This window comes from Peromyscus leucopus, chromosome 6 (assembly GCF_004664715.2).
Source record: "Peromyscus leucopus breed LL Stock chromosome 6, UCI_PerLeu_2.1, whole genome shotgun sequence".
Lineage (NCBI taxonomy): Eukaryota > Metazoa > Chordata > Mammalia > Rodentia > Cricetidae > Peromyscus > Peromyscus leucopus.
Window position 1 is genome coordinate 42833870 of NC_051068.1, and position 21516 is coordinate 42855385.

Below are 21516 nucleotides of genomic sequence, written 5' to 3' on the forward strand. Positions count from 1 at the left end.
CAGCTCTAGCTAGTGTAAACTCTGCTTAGGGCTGTTGTGGTTACCTCCTGATGGCACATATAGTGGGTTAGTACTATAGCCAAAGTCCCAAATGTGCTACCCAGAGCAGTGGTTAAGATCAAATCCTTCATTCTGGTAGTGAAATTCTTTACGTCAGGGCTGCAAGAGTTTTCATAAAACATGGCCTGGCACATTTCTAATTCCTAGAGTATCTGTTAAATTGTTGTAGGAAGCTCATTTATTCACAGTCTCAGGTAACTTGCCAGCACTGGCCCATACCAGATGAACTCTACCTATATACAACTCACTAGTGAGTTTTCTCCATGATTCTGTGCTTTTGTGAAAGATTCTTTTAACACCAAATGGGATAATCCTTCAGCTTTCATTCTTGACTTTAAGCGATTTTCAGGTGTTGAACTATCCATGTATCTCTGGAAGTAGTCAGATTTAATTATGGTGAGTGATCTTTTTCATGTGTTCTTGAATCTAGTGTGCAAGGATTTCATTTCATTAATTTCTGCCCTGATAATAACTACTTACTTATGCTCATTGATTTGACGTTTGACTTTTGTCTTCCAAAGGCCATAGGTGTATCATTAAGTTATTTGAGATCTCCTTGACTTTTTTTTTTTTTTCAGATGCGCACAACACACACTTTCATAGTCACAGTGGTGGATGGCACATTTTATTCTTCAGACTCTCCAGGCTTACGGATGTCAATCTTCAGAATCATTCTAACCATCTGTGTGGCAAGAGAGATCTGCTGCTTTTTGCCAATCAAGGTTTCTATGACATGCTGGTTCTGTATATCATTTGTGCCCTTGGGCAAACAGTCAATTCCAAGGGCAGGGTTGGACTCCTTCACTTGTTTGGCGCAGACTTCAGTCATGGCCTGGATGGGGTTCATGCCACTGTTTTCTGAAAGGGCCATGGGGATGACCTCCAAGGCATATGCAAAAGCTCTCATGACATACTGCTCCAAAGTCGGGCACTTACCTGCTTCTTTACTGACTTCCAGAGCATAGGCTATTTCAGCAGCCCCTCTTCCATATACAACCCGATTGTCTCAGATGAGGTTCCGGATGACACACAAGGCATTGTGGAGGGATCGTTTTGCTTCTTCAATGATCATCTTGTTTCCTCCTCTGATGAAAATGGTCACAGCTCTAGAGTTCTTATACTGCTCAATTACCAGCATTTTGTCTTTTGTAGTGCTAAATGAGATCTCTCGCACCGGCAAAGCCCAGCTTCTCAGGGGTAAGCTCTGAGAACCTGGGGATGATCCGCCCTCCTGTTGCAATGGCGATCAGCTCAGTCTCAGGTCCTCCTACCCAGCGAACTGCAGGGAGGGCATTCTGAAGAAGTAAATGATTGGCTTCATCATCAAAGCCCCACTGGCAAATAGCCAGGTTAGCACCAGTTTCTTTAATCTGCTCAATCATCTCTTCAAACTTCTCCTTTTCGTATTTCTGCAGGGCTTTGTAGTCCTCCACAGAGGTCACATCCAGCTTGTGCTTTGTCTTTGGTTTAGGTGACTCAAATGGACACGTGAGAATTGCAATCTTAGCATTCTCCACTCTTTTTGGCATCTGTGGGTGACTGAAGTCCTTATCAACTATCACACCCTTGATAAGTTCCGTGTCCTCCAGCCTCCCACCCACTTTGCCTTCCACTTTGATGAGTTCAAAGTCAATGTCTCTTCGCTCCATGTCTGCCACAGTGAGGACGGCATTCACAGCAATTTCAGCCATTTGTCGATGGCAGCTGTTCACCACTTTGGAGCCCAGCGTGGTTTTTGCAGTCTGAATTAGGGGTTCAGGGTCGTTTATGTCAACAAGCACATGATCACTGATCTTTTCCTGGTGATCTATAGCAATTCGGGCAGCCTGTTCATAGCCGTTGGCAATTCTGATCGGGTGAATGCCTCGGTCCAGCAGCTGCTCAGCTTCTTCCAAGAAGGCACCAGCCAGGACAACCACTCCTGTGGTTCCATCTCCAATTTCATCATCCTGGGATTTGGAAAGTTCGACCATTAGCTTGGCAATCTGATGATCAACATCCATCATGCTTAAAATGGTGGCACCATCATTTGTTACAGTTATATCGCCATCCTTGTCTACCATCATCTTATCCAGCCCGTTTGGTCCCAGTGACGTCCTCATTGTGTTTGCTACAGCTTTTACAGCCATGATGTGAGACTTGAGGGCCTCAAGCCCCATGATACGGGACTTGCGGTCCTGATCCTTGATGATGAGGAAGGGGCGCCCATACTCATCGAAGGCGAGGGTAGGTTGTGTTTTCATTTTCTTTTGGTTTCATGGCTTTAAAAAAATTCTTTCTTGATCTTAATCACTTATTCCTCATTCAAATAAGGTGACATCCGTGAGCTTTTCTGTGGTTTGTCTTGCTGTTGAATTTTAGCTTTTCTCTGTTGTCATCAGATACAAAACAAGCAGCTCCTTCAGTTTTCTTTGTTGACACCTGTTTAGTGTAGGGTCATGTGGTATACTTTCAGAGAAAATTCTGTGGGCTGCTAAGAAGAACGTGCATTCTTTGTGTTCGGATGAAATGCTCTGGATATGTATGTTAGTTCCATTTGGTCTATGATGCTATTTAACAAATGTTTCTCTTCTTATTGTTTTTTTTTTTGTGACATTTGTATTGATGAAAGCAGAGTATTGAAATCCCCCACTATTATTGTGTTGGAGTGATTCTGTGGCTTTATATCTATCTTGCAGTATTTGTTTTATGAAATTCGACCAATCTATGGTGGCTGTGTAAATATTTAGTTTTAATGTCCTCTCCAGGGATCCATTGCCTTAACAGCTATAAAATGATCTTTATAGCTTCTGACTGGTTTTGGTTGGGAGTCTATTTCCTCAGCTATTAGGCAAACAGCCGTAATTCTTCTTCCACTGGATGAGAGTTCTATCATGACAGCCAGGGTGTTCGGCCATCCGATCACCAGAGCAGGTCAGCTCAGGCACCCTCTCGACCATTGCTAGTAGTCTATTGTGGGGGTATCTTTGTGGATTTCTGGGGACCTCTCTAGCACTTTGCTTCTTCCTATTCCCATGGTGTCTTCATTTATCATGGTCTCTTTTTCCTTGTTCTCCCACTCTTGTTCCTGACCCAGCTGGGACCTCCTGCTCCCTAAGCTCTCTTTCCCCTGACCCTTGCCCTCCATTCCCCCCCCCCATCCAGTTTGCTCATGTAGATCTCATTCATTTCTCTGTCGTTGGGCGATCCCTGTGTCTTTCTTAGGGTCCTCTTTACTAGGTGGGATTATATGAGCAAAAAATATTGAGACCATAATTGGAAAAAGCACAGGAACAAATAGCCAAACTAGTGGAAACACATGAACTATGAACCAATAGCTGAGGAGCCCCCATGGAACTGGATCAGGCCTCACTCTAAGTGAGACAGTTGATTAGCTTGAACTATTTAGGAGGCCCCCAGGCAGTGGGACCAGGACCTGTCCTTAGTGCATGAGCTGTTTTTTTTGGAACCTAGGGTCTATGCTGAGACATTCTGCTCAGCTTTGGTGTAGGGAGGAGGGGACTGGACCTGCCTCAACTGAATCTACCAGGCTGAGCTGAATCCCCAGGGGAGACCTTGCCTTGGAAGAGGTAGGAATGGGGGGTGGATTGGGGGAGAAGGCTGGGGGGTGGGAGGAGGGAGGACGGGAATCTGTGGCTGGTTTGTAAAATTAAATTAATTATATATATAAAAAAGAATTCCTTCCAGTTCCCTCTGCTGGCTTTTGGTTCTAAATTTCTTTAACTTTTTTTTTTTTTTTTTAAATCATGCGTTCTAATTTGCTCTCTGTTGCTAGGATTTGAACTGAGATCTTATTTTAGCTTAGGTCTTAATCAGCAGGGTATACAGCTGAATTGTAAAAATCAACAGAAAGACAAACCAAAGAAAAGCTCATGGATATCAACATCTTTTTTTGAATGAGGAATAAGTTAGTAATTAAATAAGAAAGCATTTTTTTTAAAGCCACAAAACCAGTAGAAGAAGAAAGTACAGTATTTATTGTATTGGTTTTATGCAGAAGTGTCTGTAAAGAATCTGGACTTCCAGCTCAATTAAGGTAGGCAGTCTGACTCTACCATGCCCTTGATGATACTGGTTTTCTAAAGCCTCTTAGACTCTCTAAACATTATTTGTAAAGTGAAGAAAATAAGACTTGCAGCACTTACCACTTAGAATTCTTCTAAATATGAAACTGACATAAGACATGAATGCTATTTCAATCTAAGTTATTTGGTGAGATTACACTGTAACAGTATTGATAAGCTCATCTCTCTCTCCTCTCTCCCTCTCCCTCTCCCTCCCTCCTCTCTCCTCTCTCTCTCTCTGTGCATGTACAGGCACATAATTTTCATTCACCCTGGATGTCACAATTGCTCTTAAATACTAACCTCTGTCAGAGTTGCTGCTATTTATTTGCCCAGTCAGCTTTCTTCAAAACAGTGAGACCCCACATTTCTATTTAATTATTTAAGAAATCTCTACTTTTAACTACTCTTATCATTGACAAATTTTTATATAACAAGTTGTACCCAAAGCATTAGAGAATAGGTAATATAACATGGGTTATATGCTGTAAAGTGATTTTTATCCCACCTGAAGGGATAATAAGAAACTTTTTTAAACATTGGGCCCATTTATGCTATACTGAGATATTAACACATAATAGTTGTATTTGAGATGAAATTCCAGCTAGAGCTTCTGTACAGGGGAGTAAGAAAACACATCCCACTTTTCTACAAGCTGGGAGGTTATGCTGATATTTGATAATATTTTGAGATCAGTTTTTTAAAAAAGTGTTACATTTTATTATTTAAAAAATTTTCATATAGTGTATTTTTATCATAGTATTTCCCTCCCCCATCTCTTCCCAGATTCTCTCCACCCTGCTATCCACCTAACTTCATGTTTCATTTCTCTCTCAAAATACAATAAAACAAATACCCAATGAAACAAAAGAACACCAAACTATAACAACAACCAAAGCATATCCCAAAAACATGGAGTCTGTTTTGTGTTAGCTAATTCCTCCTGAGCACAGGGCCTTTCTTGGAGTATTGTCGATTAGACCCAGTGTCACTCCATTAGAGAAAAATGATTTTCTTTTTCCCAGAAACTATCAACTACAGGTGATTTTTTGGTTAGGGTTGGGATTCTGTGTCCACTCCCCCTTCTCTGTTCTTGGATTTATCTGGGTTGAAATTGTGCAGGTCTTGTGGAAGCTGCCACAGTCTCCTTAAGTTTATATTACATCAGCCTTGCTGTGTCTGGATGATGTTTTCTTGGAGTGATTCACTACCTCTAGCTCTTACAATCTTTCTGCCTCTGCTTCCGAATTGATTCCTGAGTCTTGAGGAATGTTCGATACAGACATCACGTTTGGTGCTGGGTGCTCCAAAGTCTGTTAGTGTTTCCATGTTGTCCAACTATGGGTCTCTGTGTTAGTTACCATCCACTGCAAGAAGAAGATTCTCTGACGATGGGTGAGTGATGCAGTGATCTATGAATATAGCAATATGTCATCAGGAGGTGTTTTATTGCTATGTGCATTTAGCAGAACAATAGTAGGTTTCCCTTAGGACCCATGAACTATCTAGTCCAGGTCCCTGACATCTTTAACAGTGTTTAGGTGTAGGGTACACCTCACAGAATGGGACTTAAATCCAATCAAAGTGTGGTTGGTTACTCTAACAATATTTGTGCCACAATTGCACCATTGTATTTTACAGACAGACCCCACGTGAACAATGTAGGGAAAGGGGGCTGACTAAAGAAACCCACCCTGACCCTGGAGCCCAGAATTAGGGAAGGATGGCTCAGATAAAGTCAGTGAGAGAAACACAGTTTAGCTCAGATCAGAGCCATCTCTGCCCCCGTCCAACTGACTTGTGAAACCAACCAATCACAGAGCAGGACAGCAGAATCCTGGCCCTAGGGCCTAGGACCAGGGAAAGAAACACAGCCTGTGTTTGGGACTTGAGTCAGAGAAATGAACCAAGGAAACATGCCTTGACTCTGAAACCAGTACCAAAGAAACACTCTTGGCCCCTAGAATCAGAGTCAGAGAATGAAATGTGCCCTGGCCTTAGAGGTAGTGTCAAAAAGCTAAGAAAGGCCAGTGAAAGAAACACAGTTTGGCCCTGAAATCAGGGCCATCACTGCCCCTTGCCCACAAAACTGGCCAATCCCTGGGCAGAAAATAAACTAACCAATCATATTTGACTCCACCCCCTAGACATCCTATATAAACCACCCTGCCCTGTCAGTTGAGAGCTGTTCTCTCCACTCTGGTAGAGGCAGCTACTCTCCTAGATTTCTCCTTCCCAAATAAACCTCTTTCTCAAAAGAGTTTTGGATGAAGACCTTCATTCACTGGTGCACAGAAGAACCTTGCTGGGACGTCCCATAGTGGACTGAGCAAGGGGAAGCTGAACAGAAGAACCTTGTTAAGGTGTCCCATAGTAGACTGAGCAAGGGGGAGCTGGTAACACTGAGCCAGAGATTATGGCTCTCCAGGAGAGGAGCAGGATTGCTGTGTCCTGCTGGGAGACCATCCCCCATCACACCAGGTATATCCTGACTTTCCCAAAGAGTCAGGATACCCTGACTTTCCTGAAGAGTCAGAATACCTTTCCTTGCTGAAGCAGTTCCAGGCCTGACTCTCCCGAGAAGTCAGAAAAATTTCCTTTCCAAGATTGGGCTGTTTCTTTGCAGTCCCAGCCATCAGAGCTGTGCTAAACAGCTTCAGGTGTCCGGGACACCTTCAGGGCAGAGCTCTTGTTCTAAGTAGCTCGAGGTGTCCGGGATACCTTGCCCTCTAGGGCTGAACTGTCTCCTTGCAGTGTCAGCCATCAACTTACTAACATTTTGGTGCTGAAAACTGGGACACCAAACCCAGAGTTTTTGCAGTTTACTTACAAACAAGGCTGGCTGCCATAGCCCCAGAAGGGAAAAAACAGGCTCGTCCATGTACCACAGATCAAGACTTCATCCTTCTCTGCTCATAGTTATGACTCAGTGTCTGAAGGTGGAAATATTTCATATAACTGAATTCTGTAGTGACTCAATTTTCCACAAGCATGTGCTACCTTCTTGCTTGTGCTCACAGGATTCTAGATGGTTGGGAGATCCCACCCAAAATGTAGCTATGAAACAATGAAGAGAAATTAATTCCTTGAACTTTTACTTGAAATCAACTATGTGCTTGTCTCATAGACTTATTTATACCTAGTTTTTAATTAGACAACAGATATTTGGTTCTTGACATGCAAGAGCCCATCTCAGAAACACCTGGGCCAGTGGCATTTGGTGCCCCTGCTAGTACTGGCTGCTAGTTTGGCAAGCCTATGGTGACAGTGAAGTATGGTTAAGGGGCTGGCCCACAATGTTAGGCAGGTTGGGTAACTTTGGATGACTTTCCTCTCTGAGCCTCAGTTTACTCATAAAATGGAGACCATAGCATCTACTTCAGAGGGATATTGGGAGTTTCAGATGAGGTTAACTGTAAACACCCACATGCCTTACAATTAGACGTAGTACACGTCAATTTCCCATTACACTTTTATGTAGGACATATTATATAAATTGACTTATATTTTTATTTTTTCTTCCCACTTCCAGCTCTTCTCCTAAGTGCCCATCATGTGGCAGGTGCTCAGTGATTATTTATCAAGAGAAAGAATAAGATGGATCCTTGTCCTCCAGAAGGTCACTTCTGAGCCAGCACATAAGACAGTTATATACCAGGCAGTTAGTAGTGTCACTGGCTGATGAGTGACACACAGAGCCAAGAGAGGGAGAGAGAGAGAGAGAGAGAGAGAGAGAGAGAGAGAGAGAGAGAGAGAGAGAGAGAGAGAGAGAATGCTTCTAATCAGATGGGAAAGCAAGAATGCGTTGGAAGGTGGTGCTTCCAGCTAAAATCACGATGCCCTCCAGAGAGCAGGGTTCAATTACAACTATTGCTCCAACTCTGGTCACTAAAGCACATTCTCTCTGCTTTCCAGGCAAACAGTCATTGAGTGTGTCCTACCTCCAGACCACGTGTTCACAGATCTGCTGACAGAGACTCCTCTGTCATGGACAAGGCTGGCTGCTATAGCCCTGGAAGGGAAAAGAAGGCACTCCCCTGCTAAGCAGGAGTGAGCAGAGAATCATTTCCTTCCTGGCTTTTTCATTTGTATTGCTGCATTCTGTGGCATGCAGCCTTTCCTCCTTCTTCAGACCCAGTTAGGAAGAACATCTCTCCGCTGCCAATGCATTGCTTTGTCAGGATCTCCTTCCACTTCTCTGTTGTAGGGATGTTTGTGGTTACATTAAGATGTACCCAGATAATCCAGGATAATCTCTCCACATCAAGATTGTGAATTTTATCCTAGTGGTGAAGCCCTGTGAGCCGTTCATTCAAAGAGCTGGGGTTAGGACTTGGGCGTCTTTGGGGGTCATTGTTCAGCTTGCTATAGCAGCCAATAAACAGAGGGTGGAGGCTGTGGGACTTCTTAACCACTTGTTTTTTTCTGCAAAGTCCATCACTGAATTAAGCAAACAGGTCAGCAAACTAAGGCACAGACCCTTTTTCACCATGTATACGGCTAATCAGACTTGCTTATATTTTTCCATCAAATTTCATTTCTATGTGTGTCACTGGTGTTATGGAAGTGTAATTTCCTAAGAAAGGGAAAAGTGAATCCAAAAGATCCAGGGTGGAATGTTGGATGGGTGAGAGGTTAAAGAGACAAGAGGCAGGGAGGGAAAGAAATATTTGTGGGGTGAATGAGGTTTCAGGGATAGTTTTGCTGGACCTGGTTTCTGGTCATTTCTGATAAATGGCAAAGAGCAGCTGCAGGAAGAAGGGGATTTGGAGCTGGACAGGGCAGCTGCTGACACACTCCTTGAAATACCCACACACTTGGGAAGAAGGATGAATGAGTGGTCACTGCACACTCTGAGCTTACAAGGCAAGGAACACGTCTTCATAGTAGCATTGAGCCCAGGAATGCAGGTGACCCTGAGGTTTATACCCTGAAGCCTGCAGAAGGAACTGACTCTGCTGCTACTCTGCTTTCATACTTGTGATATCTCTTCAAAAAAGATATAGTTAAGTCACTGGTGGATGGTGACCTGTTAGGGCAACACTAAGAAAGTATGAACCTTCTGCATAGCTTCATAGTGGCTGTTATTATGCTCCCGTTTAACTTGTCCTTCATTCTGGAATAGGATTGGCGAAATTTCTGCTGAAACATTCAGGAAATGCCTCATAAAACAAAAATAAAACAACAACAAAACAAAAACTTCAGGCTGAACGAGCACTTGCTTCTCTAATTAAGGCATTTCCGAGTGTTTACGAAGGGCTGACCTCCTGATTTCCAGACAATTGCCTTTGGAGAAATTGTAATTGTGGGAAATTGAAACGAAGTGAAATGCTTTGATTGGCTGTCTTGTAGAGTTTAGCCCATGCATTTCCCAACTTTGCATCTGGCTCTCTCGATAACACAGTGGTGCCCTTTCTCTTCTTTGGAACTGGACAAATAGTTTTGCATAAATGAAAACCTTCTAGAACAAGAATAGTAAGATTTTCCTGATAATTTCACATTTTTAAGTATATAGACTTGAGAATAAAGAGATGCTTGTGCAGATAGAGGTAAAAAAAAAACAAAAAAACAAAACTGGTATTAGTGAGTTGAAACCACATTAATTGCCCCAGAGGAACACTGTGCTGGATCTTGAGCTGAGGGAGAAGCAGCATTCCTTAAAACCACATTACTTCTGCAGTTGACTTTTATAATGAACTTGCTGTGGCCTCAGCCCACAGATAATAGAACAAAAGTCAGCATGCAAAGCTATTTTAAAATAGAAATTAATTGCAAAGAAACAGAGAGTTGGTTACTCATAGCACATGCTCCGCAGGAGTTTTTTCTTCTACAGAAGCCCTGAGAAACTGTATGGGTCTAAAGCATGCTCCTGGGAGTTTTCTCTTAATTACCAAAAGAGAAAACTTTCCTTGCTGATTAATCCTGGAATACACACTTACCTTTAGATGTAAGTCTGCCAGACTGAAATGATAAATGATAAGAGTGCATTAAGGGGACTGGAGAGATGGCTTGGTAGTCAAGGGCACTGACACTTCCATAGGACCTGGGCTGTTTTTCCAGCACCCACATGGCTTCACTATCTCCTTTAACTCCAAACCCAAAGGATCTAAAACCATTGTCTGGCCTCCCCAAGCACAAGGTGTGGACCTGGTGCACAGACATACATACAGGCAAAACACTACACATACACATGCGAAATTAATAATATATTTAAAAAAATACATAAAAAACCAGCTCATTTTCCTTTCAGTGGAGAACAGACAGAGAAGATTCCAATGCGGCATTAAAGAGCTGAGTACATTGTCAGCAGGGCTGTTGTGTAACCATGAAGTATACCGGCTCCTGGATGGTCCAATAGTGGAACACTCAGGACACCTGAGCAGGTGCAAGGACCAAGATGGAAAATCCCTCTTCCCCAGTGTCTACAGAAGAGTGGTCCTTTGTGCACCCCTGTGAGCCTCCCTTGTTTTCTTACCCATCAGCCTTTGTCTTTGTTTTTCTCCCTGACCTGACTGTAGGGTCCAGACAAGAGACAAGAGTTCTAAAACACTCACCTTATGGCTTTCTTTGAAGACTTCAAAACATAGTATATGAATCTGATTCCTTTAAAGAATTTTTATTTTAATTCACTAAAATTGTGTGTGCATGATGTGGGGGACATGCCTGCCACAGTGTGCAAGTGGAGGTCAGAGGACAGCTCTGTGACATTGGCTCTTCCTTCTACCTTTAGGTGGATCCTAGTGATCAAACTCAGGTTGTTAGCCTTGAGAGCAAACACCATGTACTCCTCCTCCCCCGACACACACATACACACCCCACCCCTGGCTAAGCTGCCTTGCCAACCCATGATGCTAGTTCTTAAGATGACAAGTCAAATCTTCCATCCCTGCTGTGAAAGGAGATTACACAATATTTCTTCAAAGACCTTATAAGTAGTTGCTGCATGGAGCAAATTGGAAAAACAGGGCAGATTTCTCACGAGGGCTGGACCAGATGGCCCATGCAAGTCCTCTCTGGCTGTCAATTGCAACAAACAAAAACCACTGCTGGGCTTCTGGTTTGGTTTCTAATCTGGATACCAGAAGATTAACCTGTAAAGACGTTTAAATGTATTTTGAATCTCATTTTCCGGGTCAATGTTTTTAAAGCAGTCTCGAATGGCCAGATGAGTACTTCTGCCTGGCACTGATGTGTGGCCCCATCTGTTCATCTGTTCATGGCTTGCTGAATCTCTTTCTGAGGCATCAGTACTTTAGATGCCATAGTGGTATCCACATTATCATCTGGAGGTTAGTTTATGTCTAGCTTTAGGACATGCAACAGTGTAGAGTTGCTGTGGGGACATTTTGAGGCCCTTTCAGTTCTACAGAAGACTAAAACCTGGGCTAGTTCTCTTAGTACACTGCAGGCCTTGCATCTAGAAATAAAAGATGAAGCTGAGAACCTCCTACATAGAGAAGGGGTGTGTCGTTTTTAGAAGTGCTTCTTGCACTTAATTTTTTCCTGTTTACAAAAAAAAAAAAAAAAGGGACACAAGCAGAAAGTTGCACCATGAAAATTTAAGACTAGAGAATCCTGTTCTTGGAGTTAGGAGACCAAAGTCTTGTGCCCTCAACTTCCTGGGTAGCTCTGACCAAGGAATTGATTGATAGAGCAATATGGCATCTGGGATGGGCAGTGCTAACTCTCAACTTGAAGGGATCTAGAATTACTTAGGAAGTGGACCTCTGGACATATTTGGGGGATTGTCTTGACTATGTTGAGGTGGGAAGATCTGTCCTGTGAGTCACACCCATTTCTAGTGCTGGCATTCTGGATGGTATAAAGTGGAGAATGTAAGCTGACCACTGGCATGCATGCAGTCATTGCTGTCTGTTTCTTGATGGCAGATGCAGTGACCAGCTGCTTCAAGCTCCTGCCTTCTATAAGTGCCTGTCATGCCATGCCAAACTGTGCCTTGGACTCTGATCCAGAATCAGATCTTCTCTTTCTTTCTTCCTTTCTTCTTTCTCTTTCTTTCTTTCTTTCTTTCTTTCTTTCTTTCTTTCTTTCTTTCTTTCTTTCTTTCTTTCTTTCTTTCTTTTTTTTCTTTCTTTCTTTCTTTCTTTCTTTCTTTCTTCTTCCTTCCTTCCTTCCTTCCTTTCTTTCCTTCCTTCCTTTCTTTCTTTCCTTCCTTTATTTCTTTCTTTTTTTTTTTTTTGTTTTTTTGAGACAGGGTTTCTCTGTGTAGCTTTGCACCTTTCCTGGAACTCGCTTTGGAGACCAGGCTGGCCTCGAACTCACAGAGATCTGCCTGCCTCTGCCTCTCGAGTGCTGGGATTAAAGGCATGTGCCACTACCGCCCAGCCTCAGATCTTCTTTCTTAAGCTGATTTTGTCAGATATTTTTCACAACAAGAAGAGAAATTAAGGCAGCCTCTGAACTTCTCTCAGGAATAGCCATTGCTACTTCACTCATTTCTAGTGATCATGCTGTGTTATCAATATTGAAATTGACATTAAAACACTGTCACCTAAAATGATTTGGCCTTAACACTCTTGCCTGATTCTGAAGCATGGAAAAGTGGTGGCAAATGTAACATGCTTAACTTGGAATAACATGTTACACTTTAAAATACATTTAAAAATTTATCCTTTGAGAATTTTGTGTATGGTACATGTTTTTTGATCAAATCTATTCTCCAATCTCTTCCCTTAATGTCTCTCAGAACTCCTCTTCACCAAACCTCCCTTCTAACTTCATGAACTCATTTTTTTTAGCCACCTAATTCAGTTAATCCATGGGTGTATGGCTATCCATTGCAGCAAGGACAGCCTGCAGTGGCTGCATCCCAGAAGAGAACTCACCCATCCTCTTCCAGCAGTCATGGAGTACTGGTAACTCCTCAGCTGTGGTTGGGACCTGATAGACACCTTTCCAGCTGCTGAATCCTTGCATGGCTCCAGGGATTTGACTAGGGGCATAGGAAATAAAGAGGACAAACCAGGGACATAGAAAAGCTAGGATTGGGGGTCTAGGCTCTTGGATCGGAGAAGCTGCAGAGTCCCGGAAGGTCACTGTGTTTATTATGTACAGTTGAATAGAGATGCAGAGTTATTGTATTCATCTACAAAAAAAGAAAAGAAGTTATATAAGCTGTTCAAGGAGGTAGATTTTGCTAGTCTCATTAGGAGTAGTCTCTGTAGGAAAGTAATATTAATATTCAGGTCCTAAACATCTGGAGGGAGAAAACTACAGCGGACCCTCTCTGTACATATTATCAACATTCACATTCAGACCTGAGAAAGGCTTTGGCATCCCTCAGGGGAAGACTTTGCTGCTCCTATATGGGGACCTACCCCACCAGGAACTTAGGTCACCTGTGAAGAGGTGGCCTGGAATGGAGGAAAGTTAAGTGCACACTGCTTGCAGGCCCATTTCCCAGCCTCCCTCTTACTTGGAGACAATCAGACGCAGCAGGGAGTCAAGTCAAGCAAGAACTCCTTTATTGATGGGCAGTAAGTCTGTTTTATACCAGAAAACCTCAGAACCCTAGGAGGGGGTGAAGGAACAAACCTATCATTTTAAAGGTCACCTTATTTACAAGTCGTTTATGTCCTGACGCTATCTCTTGTTTTTTTTAGTATCTTATCTTAGCATAAATAACTTGAGCTAACTTTCTTTCTCACCATTTGTATCCACTCTCTGTGCAAACACCTTAAAGCTTAAGCTCTATTTATCTGAATTTCTCTCAGCACCCTCTTTGCAGCCCATGTATGCCCCACACTCCTATGCGTCATAGGTATTGGTCCTTGACATGGCTGTGTCCATGTCAAACAATAGACATTCAATCAGGACTCATCTGCTCTCTACATCCATCCATGATGAAATGTTGGCTGGTTTGATCACATGTATGCCTTGAACAGGCAACCACAGCCATAGTGAATTCATGTGTACAGTAGCCCTATCATATCCAGACAGTTTTACAGAAATTTTCTCCAATCTCTGATTTTTACAGTCTTTCCACCCATTCTTCCTTGATGCTCCCTGAATCTTGGGGCAGGGGGTATGACATAGGTGTCCCATTTAGGGCTGAACATCCCATAGTCACTTATTCTTTTTACTTATGCCAGTTGCCTCTGTTTTAAGTATCATCTACTGCAAAAGGGAGCTTCTGTGGTGAGTATTGAAGCTACACTAATAAATGAATATAAAGGTAAATATTTAAGGCAACTTGATCTTGTCTGTTTAGTAACATAATTGGGGTATGTTCTATCCTTGGGCCTATAAATTCCCTAGTATGGACCCTTGGACAGGTTTGCAGTATCAAATATGATCTCTGTTTTGTTGAGTAGACCCTAAACTCAATCAGAAAGTGGTTGGTTATCCCATAATAATCATGCTACTATTACACCAATGGTCATATCTTGTCAGGCTGGTCATTATTGTATCTTGAAGGGTACAAATCTGTGCAAAACAGCTGATGACTTCTTCCCCCACCCCCATCATTTTGCTTAGCAACTTACAGAACTATGAAAAAGAGAAAGTAGGGTAGAAGTTTCCACGTTAGTATCAGCATGGTTTCTACATCAGTATGTAGTGATTTCAGCAATAGAATCTTATCATCAAGTTCTTGTGGGAAACCAACTGCCTGTATTGTTTGGAAGGGATGTCTATGGGAACCCCTTGACCAGTAAATTAAAGGGAAACATCCCACACCCGGCACTGGGATTTTTGTTTGATAGCTATGGAATCTAGGCAGAGGAATATCCCCACTACCCATTAGGGTAACTCCATTCAAAATCATTTAAACATTTTAGGAACCTTATAAAATTATAGGTTTTCATATGCCTTTTGTAACTATCCATAGTGTTAGTTATCTCTCTAACCTTGCCTCTTATGTTCTCTTGCCTCTCTCTACTTACCCCCCATTACCTCCATTCTACCTCTATACCACCTGTGTTCTACTATACACCCTCCCTTAAGTTCTTTCTTTCTTCCACCCTACAGTGGTCACTCCATGATTCTGGCTTCAACAAATACTCTAACTTAAACACATATATTGAAAGATTTGAAGTTAGGATCCACATATAGAGAGAACATATGGTGTTTATCTTTATAGGTCTAGGTTAACCTCAATTAGTAAAATATTTTCCAGTTCCAACCATTTACCTACCAATTTCATAACTTCATTTTTCTTTATAGTAGAATAAAATTCTGTTGTGCATATGTACCAAATTTTCAGTTAAGGTTGTTTCAATTTCCTAGCTATGGTGATGTAAATAGCAATGAACATGGATGCACAAGTATCTCTGTAGTATCTATATAGAGTCCTTTGGGTATACACCCATGAGTGGTATAGATAAGTCAAATAATAGATCCATTTTTAGCATTTTGAAGAACCTTCACATCAGTTTCTAGAGTGGCTATACCAATAATATACAACAGTCTCTCTTTTTCTCTACATCCTTGGCAGTTTTTTATTTTGTTTTCTTAACCTTACCCATTCTAACTAAGTATGCTGGTTATTATTATTATTATTTATTATTATTATTATTATTATTATTATTATTATTATTATTATTTAGCCTCCTCTTCAATCATCTTTATCATAATCATCATCTTGTCAACTGGACACAAGCTAGGATCATCTGGGTCATCAATGCCTCCAACAGATTGCACTGTATACAAACCTGAGGAACATTTTCTTGATTACTGATTGTCTTAGAGTTCCTATTGCTGTGAAAGGACACCATGACCATTGCAACACTTAAAAAGGAAAATCAATTGGGGTGGCTTACTGTTTCAGAGGTTCAATCCATTATCATCATGGTGGGACATAGCAGCATGCAGGTAGACATTGTGCTGGAGAAGGAACTGAGAGTTCTATTTATCTGCAGGCAACAGGAAGTGACCCATTTACCACACTGAGTGTAGCTTGAGCAATAGAGATCTTAAAGCCTTCCACCACAGTGAGACACTTCCTCCAATAGGGTCACACACTCCCTTTGGAGGCCATTTTCTTTCAAACCACCATATTCCACTCCTTGGCCCCCAAAGGCTCGTGGACATATCATAATGGAAAAATGCATTCAGTTCAACTTCAAAAGTTCCCATAGTCTATAACAGTCTCAAACTTATTTAAAAGTCTAAGGCTCAAAGTCTTTTCTGAGATTCATGCAATCTCAACTGTAATCCTCTGTAAAGTCAAAATCCAAAAGCAGATCACATTCTTCCAGCAAATCATGACACAGGATATATATTACCATTCCAAAACATAGGGAGGGGTGTATAGTGAGGAAATACTGGACCAAAGCAAGACCAAACACCAGCCAGGCAAACTCTAAACTCTGCATCTCTTTGTCTGATGTCAAAATACTCTTCATACTTTCAACTTTTCAGTTTTGTTGACTGTAACACACTTCTTTCTCTTGGACTGGTTCCACTCCCTATTATCAGCTCTCCAGTCAGGTATCCAATGACTTTGGCATCTCCAACATCTTGAGGTCTCCAAGATAATCCAGGCTTCAACTTCACAGCTTCACACAATGGCCTCTTTAGGCCTCCATTCAGGGACACCATGGACACATGCTGTCCTAGTTAGGGTTTCTATTGCTGTGAAGAGACACCATGACCACAGCAACTTTTTTTAAAAAAAAAAAAAAACAACAAACTTTTATTGGTTCTTTGTGGATTTCACCTCCTGCATTCTGATTCCACTTATTTCCCCACCTCCTTACATCTGCCCTTACAACCTCCCCCCAATCAAAACCAAATTCAAAAAGAAAAACCAAAAGCAAAACAAAACAAAAACAACAGAAAAGAAGAAGAATCTTGTTGTGGAAGCTGTAGTGTGACCCATTGAAGCACACAGTTTACCCTTCATGTTTACTTGCAAGTGTTCATTGCCACAAGTCATTGGTCTGGTTTAAGGCCTCTGTTTTCTGCTATACCACCAATAATGAGATCTCACTGGGGCTCCTCATGGATATCCTGTGGTTATCTTGTGTCATGGAGATCCTACTGTTTTAAATCTGTAGGTACATTCCTTTGACATGCTACAACCACAGCAACTCTTATAAAGGAAAAACATTTAATTGTAGTGGTTTACAATTTCTGAGGCTTAGTCCATTTTTATCATGGTGGGGCATGGCAGCATGCAGATAGACATGGTCCTGGAGAAGGAGCTGAGAATTCTACATCTTGATCTAAAAGCAACAGGAAGTGAACTGTCTACCACACTGAGTATATCTTGAGCATAAGAGACCTCAAAGCCCACCCCCACAGTGACATCCTTCCTCCAACATGACCATACCTACTCCTACAAGGTCACACTTCCTAATAGTGCCGCTCCCTTTGGGGGCCATTTTCTTTCAAACCACCACGCTGATTGACATGGAAGGGGCCAGCTCACTGTGGAAAATACCACCCCTACGAAGGTTGTCATGGATTATGTAAGAGACTAGACTGAGCAAGCCATGAGAGCAAGTTAGGAAGAATGGCTTCTGCTTCATTTCTTCTCTGTAGGTTTATGCCTTTAGTTCCCAGTCTAACTTCCCTTCATGATGGACAATAAGTTGTAAGATGAAACAAGACCCTTCCTCCTCAAGTTGCTTTTGGTCATGGTGTTTATCACAGCAATGAGAGCAAACTAGGTCACTAGGGTAAAATGAAATCTCAAAGCAGTTTTCATTTGCAATTCCCCAGTGGTTAAGGATGTTAAACTTTTTTTTAAAAATGCACTTTAACTATTTGTATCTCTTGAGAACTTTTTCAACTCCATTGCCCATTTGAAAATTAGGTTGTTTATTTTCTTGGTGTTTAGTTATTTCAAGTTCTAGACACTAATCTTAAAGTACACATGAACCAATGACTGTGAACTGAATTCTCACAGGAGGATTTTCTCTCCTAACAGTACTTTTAAAAACTCACTTTAACTAGAAGATGGTTGTTTCAGTCTGATTTTAATGATAAAAGATAGAAGAGCATGGCTAGAAGAAACTTGGGAGGAAAGGTTTATTTGGCTTCCATGTCCAGGTCATGATCTGTCACTGAGGAAGTCAGAGCAGGAACTCAAATCAGGGAGCTGGAGAAAGAACCATGAAGGAATGCAGCTTACTGACTTGCTGCCTGGCTCCTACTCAGATAAATTTCTAACATAGCTCAAGTCCATCTTCCAAGAAATGATGCTGTCCACAGTGAGCTGAGCCCTCCAACATCAACCATAATCAAGACGATCTCTCAAGAACATGGTGTAAGTCATCTCTTGGGTGAGGTTCCCTCTTCCCAGGTGACTCTAGTTGTGTCAAAGTGACAATAAAAACCAACCTGCACAGTGACTCAGGTAATAAAAATATTCCACTATTTTGGGAAAGCACGCAGTCGTCTCCCTGTTCCCCCAACTCTAAGATAGTTTGGCATGTGTTGGGCATTATTTCATAATCTCTTGTTCACAAAGGTGACCCAGGGCAGAAATTAAAAGCGAGAGGCAAGCCACACCCACACTAATCACCTGACTGTCATAGATGGAGTGGTTCCAAATGACACAAGGACTGGAAAAGAAGCATTTTGTCTTGTCAACACAATGTGTGACTCAAGAGTGCTGAAGAACCCAGACGATTGTCGGTGAAGAGCTGTGCTTAGCTGCAAGCGATGAAAGACGCCGTGTGCATGCTGCCAATACTGAGGGTGAGACCGTTACAGTCCAATCTGAGTTCAACTCTGTTGACAGAAAAACCCTAATGGAGCTCCTGACTCCAAAAGCTGAATGATTTTTATGTTAACTTGACAGAAGCTAGAGTCATCTGAAAGGAGGAGCCTCAGTTAACAAAACAAAACAAAACAAAACAAAAAAAACTTCCCTAAGATCTGACTGTAAGGCATTTTCTTAATTAACGATTGATGTGGGCAGGCCTAACCTACTGTGGGTGGTGCCATCCCTGGGCTGGTCATCCCGGGTTCTATAAGAAAGCAGACCAAGCAAGCCAGTAAGCATTACTCCTCCCTGGCTTCTGCATCAGCTCCTGCCTCCAAGTTCCTGCCCTACTTCAGTTGCTGCCCTGACTCTCCTTTGTTGATGAACAGGATGTGTAAGTATAAGCAAAATTAGCCTTTCCTTTGCTTCTGGTGATGGTGTGTCAGCACAGCAATGGCAACCCTAACTAAGACATCCTCTGAAGACAAGACTGTCCCTCGACAAATGCCTGTGGTTCAACTACAACGAGGCACAGACAGTAGGAACATAATTTTTGAACGATTCTTTTATTGAATGTGTTCTTTGGACAATTTCTTACACATATTCTGTTGACTTGATCACTATCATCCTTATTCTCCTATTTCCCTCCCAACCCCATTCACCACCCCACCCAAGCTGTGCTTAGCATGTTACCGTGCTCTCCCAAAGGTAAGGGTGCAGTGTGGGATGGAAAACTGTTCTGATAGGGTAAGCCCAGAATCTCCTGTCTGTGCATCAGGCAGGACACACACTTCTGCACCTGACAAACTCTCCTGACAGAAGAGTCTCCAGGTCCTATGCCTTTTCTCTACGGTGTGGAATTCATTTAGGCCCTAACTGCTCATAACACTTAGAATATATAAAATGGGCCACATCTTAAACATCACACGCATGCTTGCACACCACCTTGGGCTTTTACACCTCTCCTCCCCCCACAAAAGGCTAATTTAAAAGCAAACACCTGAGAATTCTAAATTAAGCAAAACAGCACTGAGTTAAGTCACTTCAAAACGGAAGAACTGCCTGACTCCACTTGCAAAGAACAGGAAAACCCCGGGCAGAGAGACCTCTCATCCATACCTATATTTCATGCCAGTCTGCTTCTCGGTGGACTCTTTGAGAGAAATGTGATGCTGAGGGGTGAAGGTCCCCAGGCTGCGAGCGATGATAGCGACAGTGCGGAATTTGGCCCGGGCTGCGTTCACCACACTGGGGGCGGTGAAGCTCTGCTTGCTCAGAAGTCAGTCTGAAGAACCAGCCTGCCTCCATCTTTGGCTTAAAAGCCATCTTATAGCAAAAACAAACTAGGTCATTTCTGTTTATGATTAAAGCTCTGTTTCTCAAGGTTTGGGCTATGCCCACCTATAACCTTAACTACAAATGGCTCTGTACTGCCTGTTTCAGGAATGGCAAGCAAGTCTTTGTTTCAAAAGTTCATTATAACTGTCTTGCAACCCCATTTTTTGTTTCAAAATGTTATATGACCACCTTGTTATGCCTACCTTTCAACCATGTCTTTGTTTCAGGAGGTCGTTATGACTAAATTGTTATGTTTAAGTTCTGCCCCTATAACCCTGCCAAATCCCCCATTTGGAAACCCCACCTCTGAGACGTAAAAGCCTTGCCTTCCTCACATCCATTGCTGACCTCTCAAAATCCTGCCTTAGGGGGAGGCAGCCCTTTGGCCAAACTCAGGACTTGAGCATAGTGGGCAAGTGTTTTGTCAAACACAGTCAATATAATGCCACACTTAAGGAGAGCTGAGAATCCACAAGAGAATAATGGAAATGCTAAAAAAAAAATCAATGCAGAGTATAGCCAGAACCAGGACCGTGGAGACAAAGCTGTGGATCCGCTAAGGAGCTGGAAAGAATAGTGATCTCATTTTCTTATCTCTGATTCAGCTGTCCTTTCTCTCTCTCTCTCTCTCTCTCTCTCTCTCTCTCTCTCTCCACACACACACACACACACAACACACACACACACACACACACTGTGTGTGTATATGTAATGTATAAATGTATATCTGCATATATATGTACATACATGCATATATATGTATAAAGTTTTAAAGTAGTAAGTTTTCATATTGCTTTTCTAAATATTCTTAAAGTTAATTATCCCTCTCTCAGCACTCCCTTCCCCCATCCTCTCCACTCAAGCCTGCCTCTTCCTCCTTCATAGCACTCACGTTCTAAATGTTAAACACCAATGGAATAGTTGTCCATGAAAATGCAAGATTGAAGGATTCATGGAAAGCACCTGAGGCTTGGCACCTTGTGACAGGGTCAGAGTGTCTGCAGAGAGGTTACTGGTGAAGGTTAAACCTCAGTTGCAACAGGGACCCCAGAATATTGGAAATGCCTGGACTATGCAAGATCTGCCAAGAAGAGCTGTGGGTGTGGAATGTCGCATCCTAAAAGGGAAGTGTGCACTGTGGATGGCAGAGCTAGAGAGGCAAGGCTGCCTAAGTCCTTTGGTGCCCAAAAGATTACAGGCTTCAGATGCTGGACAATGAGCTACACAGTTTGAGTCACATTGCTAGATTTTCTTTTTTCATTTTTTTAATGTGATTGTACATTTGCTATACACTGATTCTTCACTTTTGGAATAAGAATGTTTAATTATGTAACTCATTTTTTTATTTCATAGAAGCCCACATTTAAGAGACTTTAGAAT

General features: G+C 42.2%; 1 protein-coding gene across 1 annotated transcript; it reads right to left on the reverse strand.

Moving 5' to 3' along the window:
- Positions 1-670: 670 nt before the first annotated feature.
- LOC114706305 (T-complex protein 1 subunit epsilon-like) lies at positions 671-2303 on the reverse strand. The gene is given in 2 exon segments (XM_037206637.1): positions 671-1232; positions 1234-2303. Coding segments are annotated over 2 exon segments (1617 nt in total). The 3' UTR covers positions 671-685.
- Between the last annotated feature and the right edge of the window lie 19213 nt (positions 2304-21516).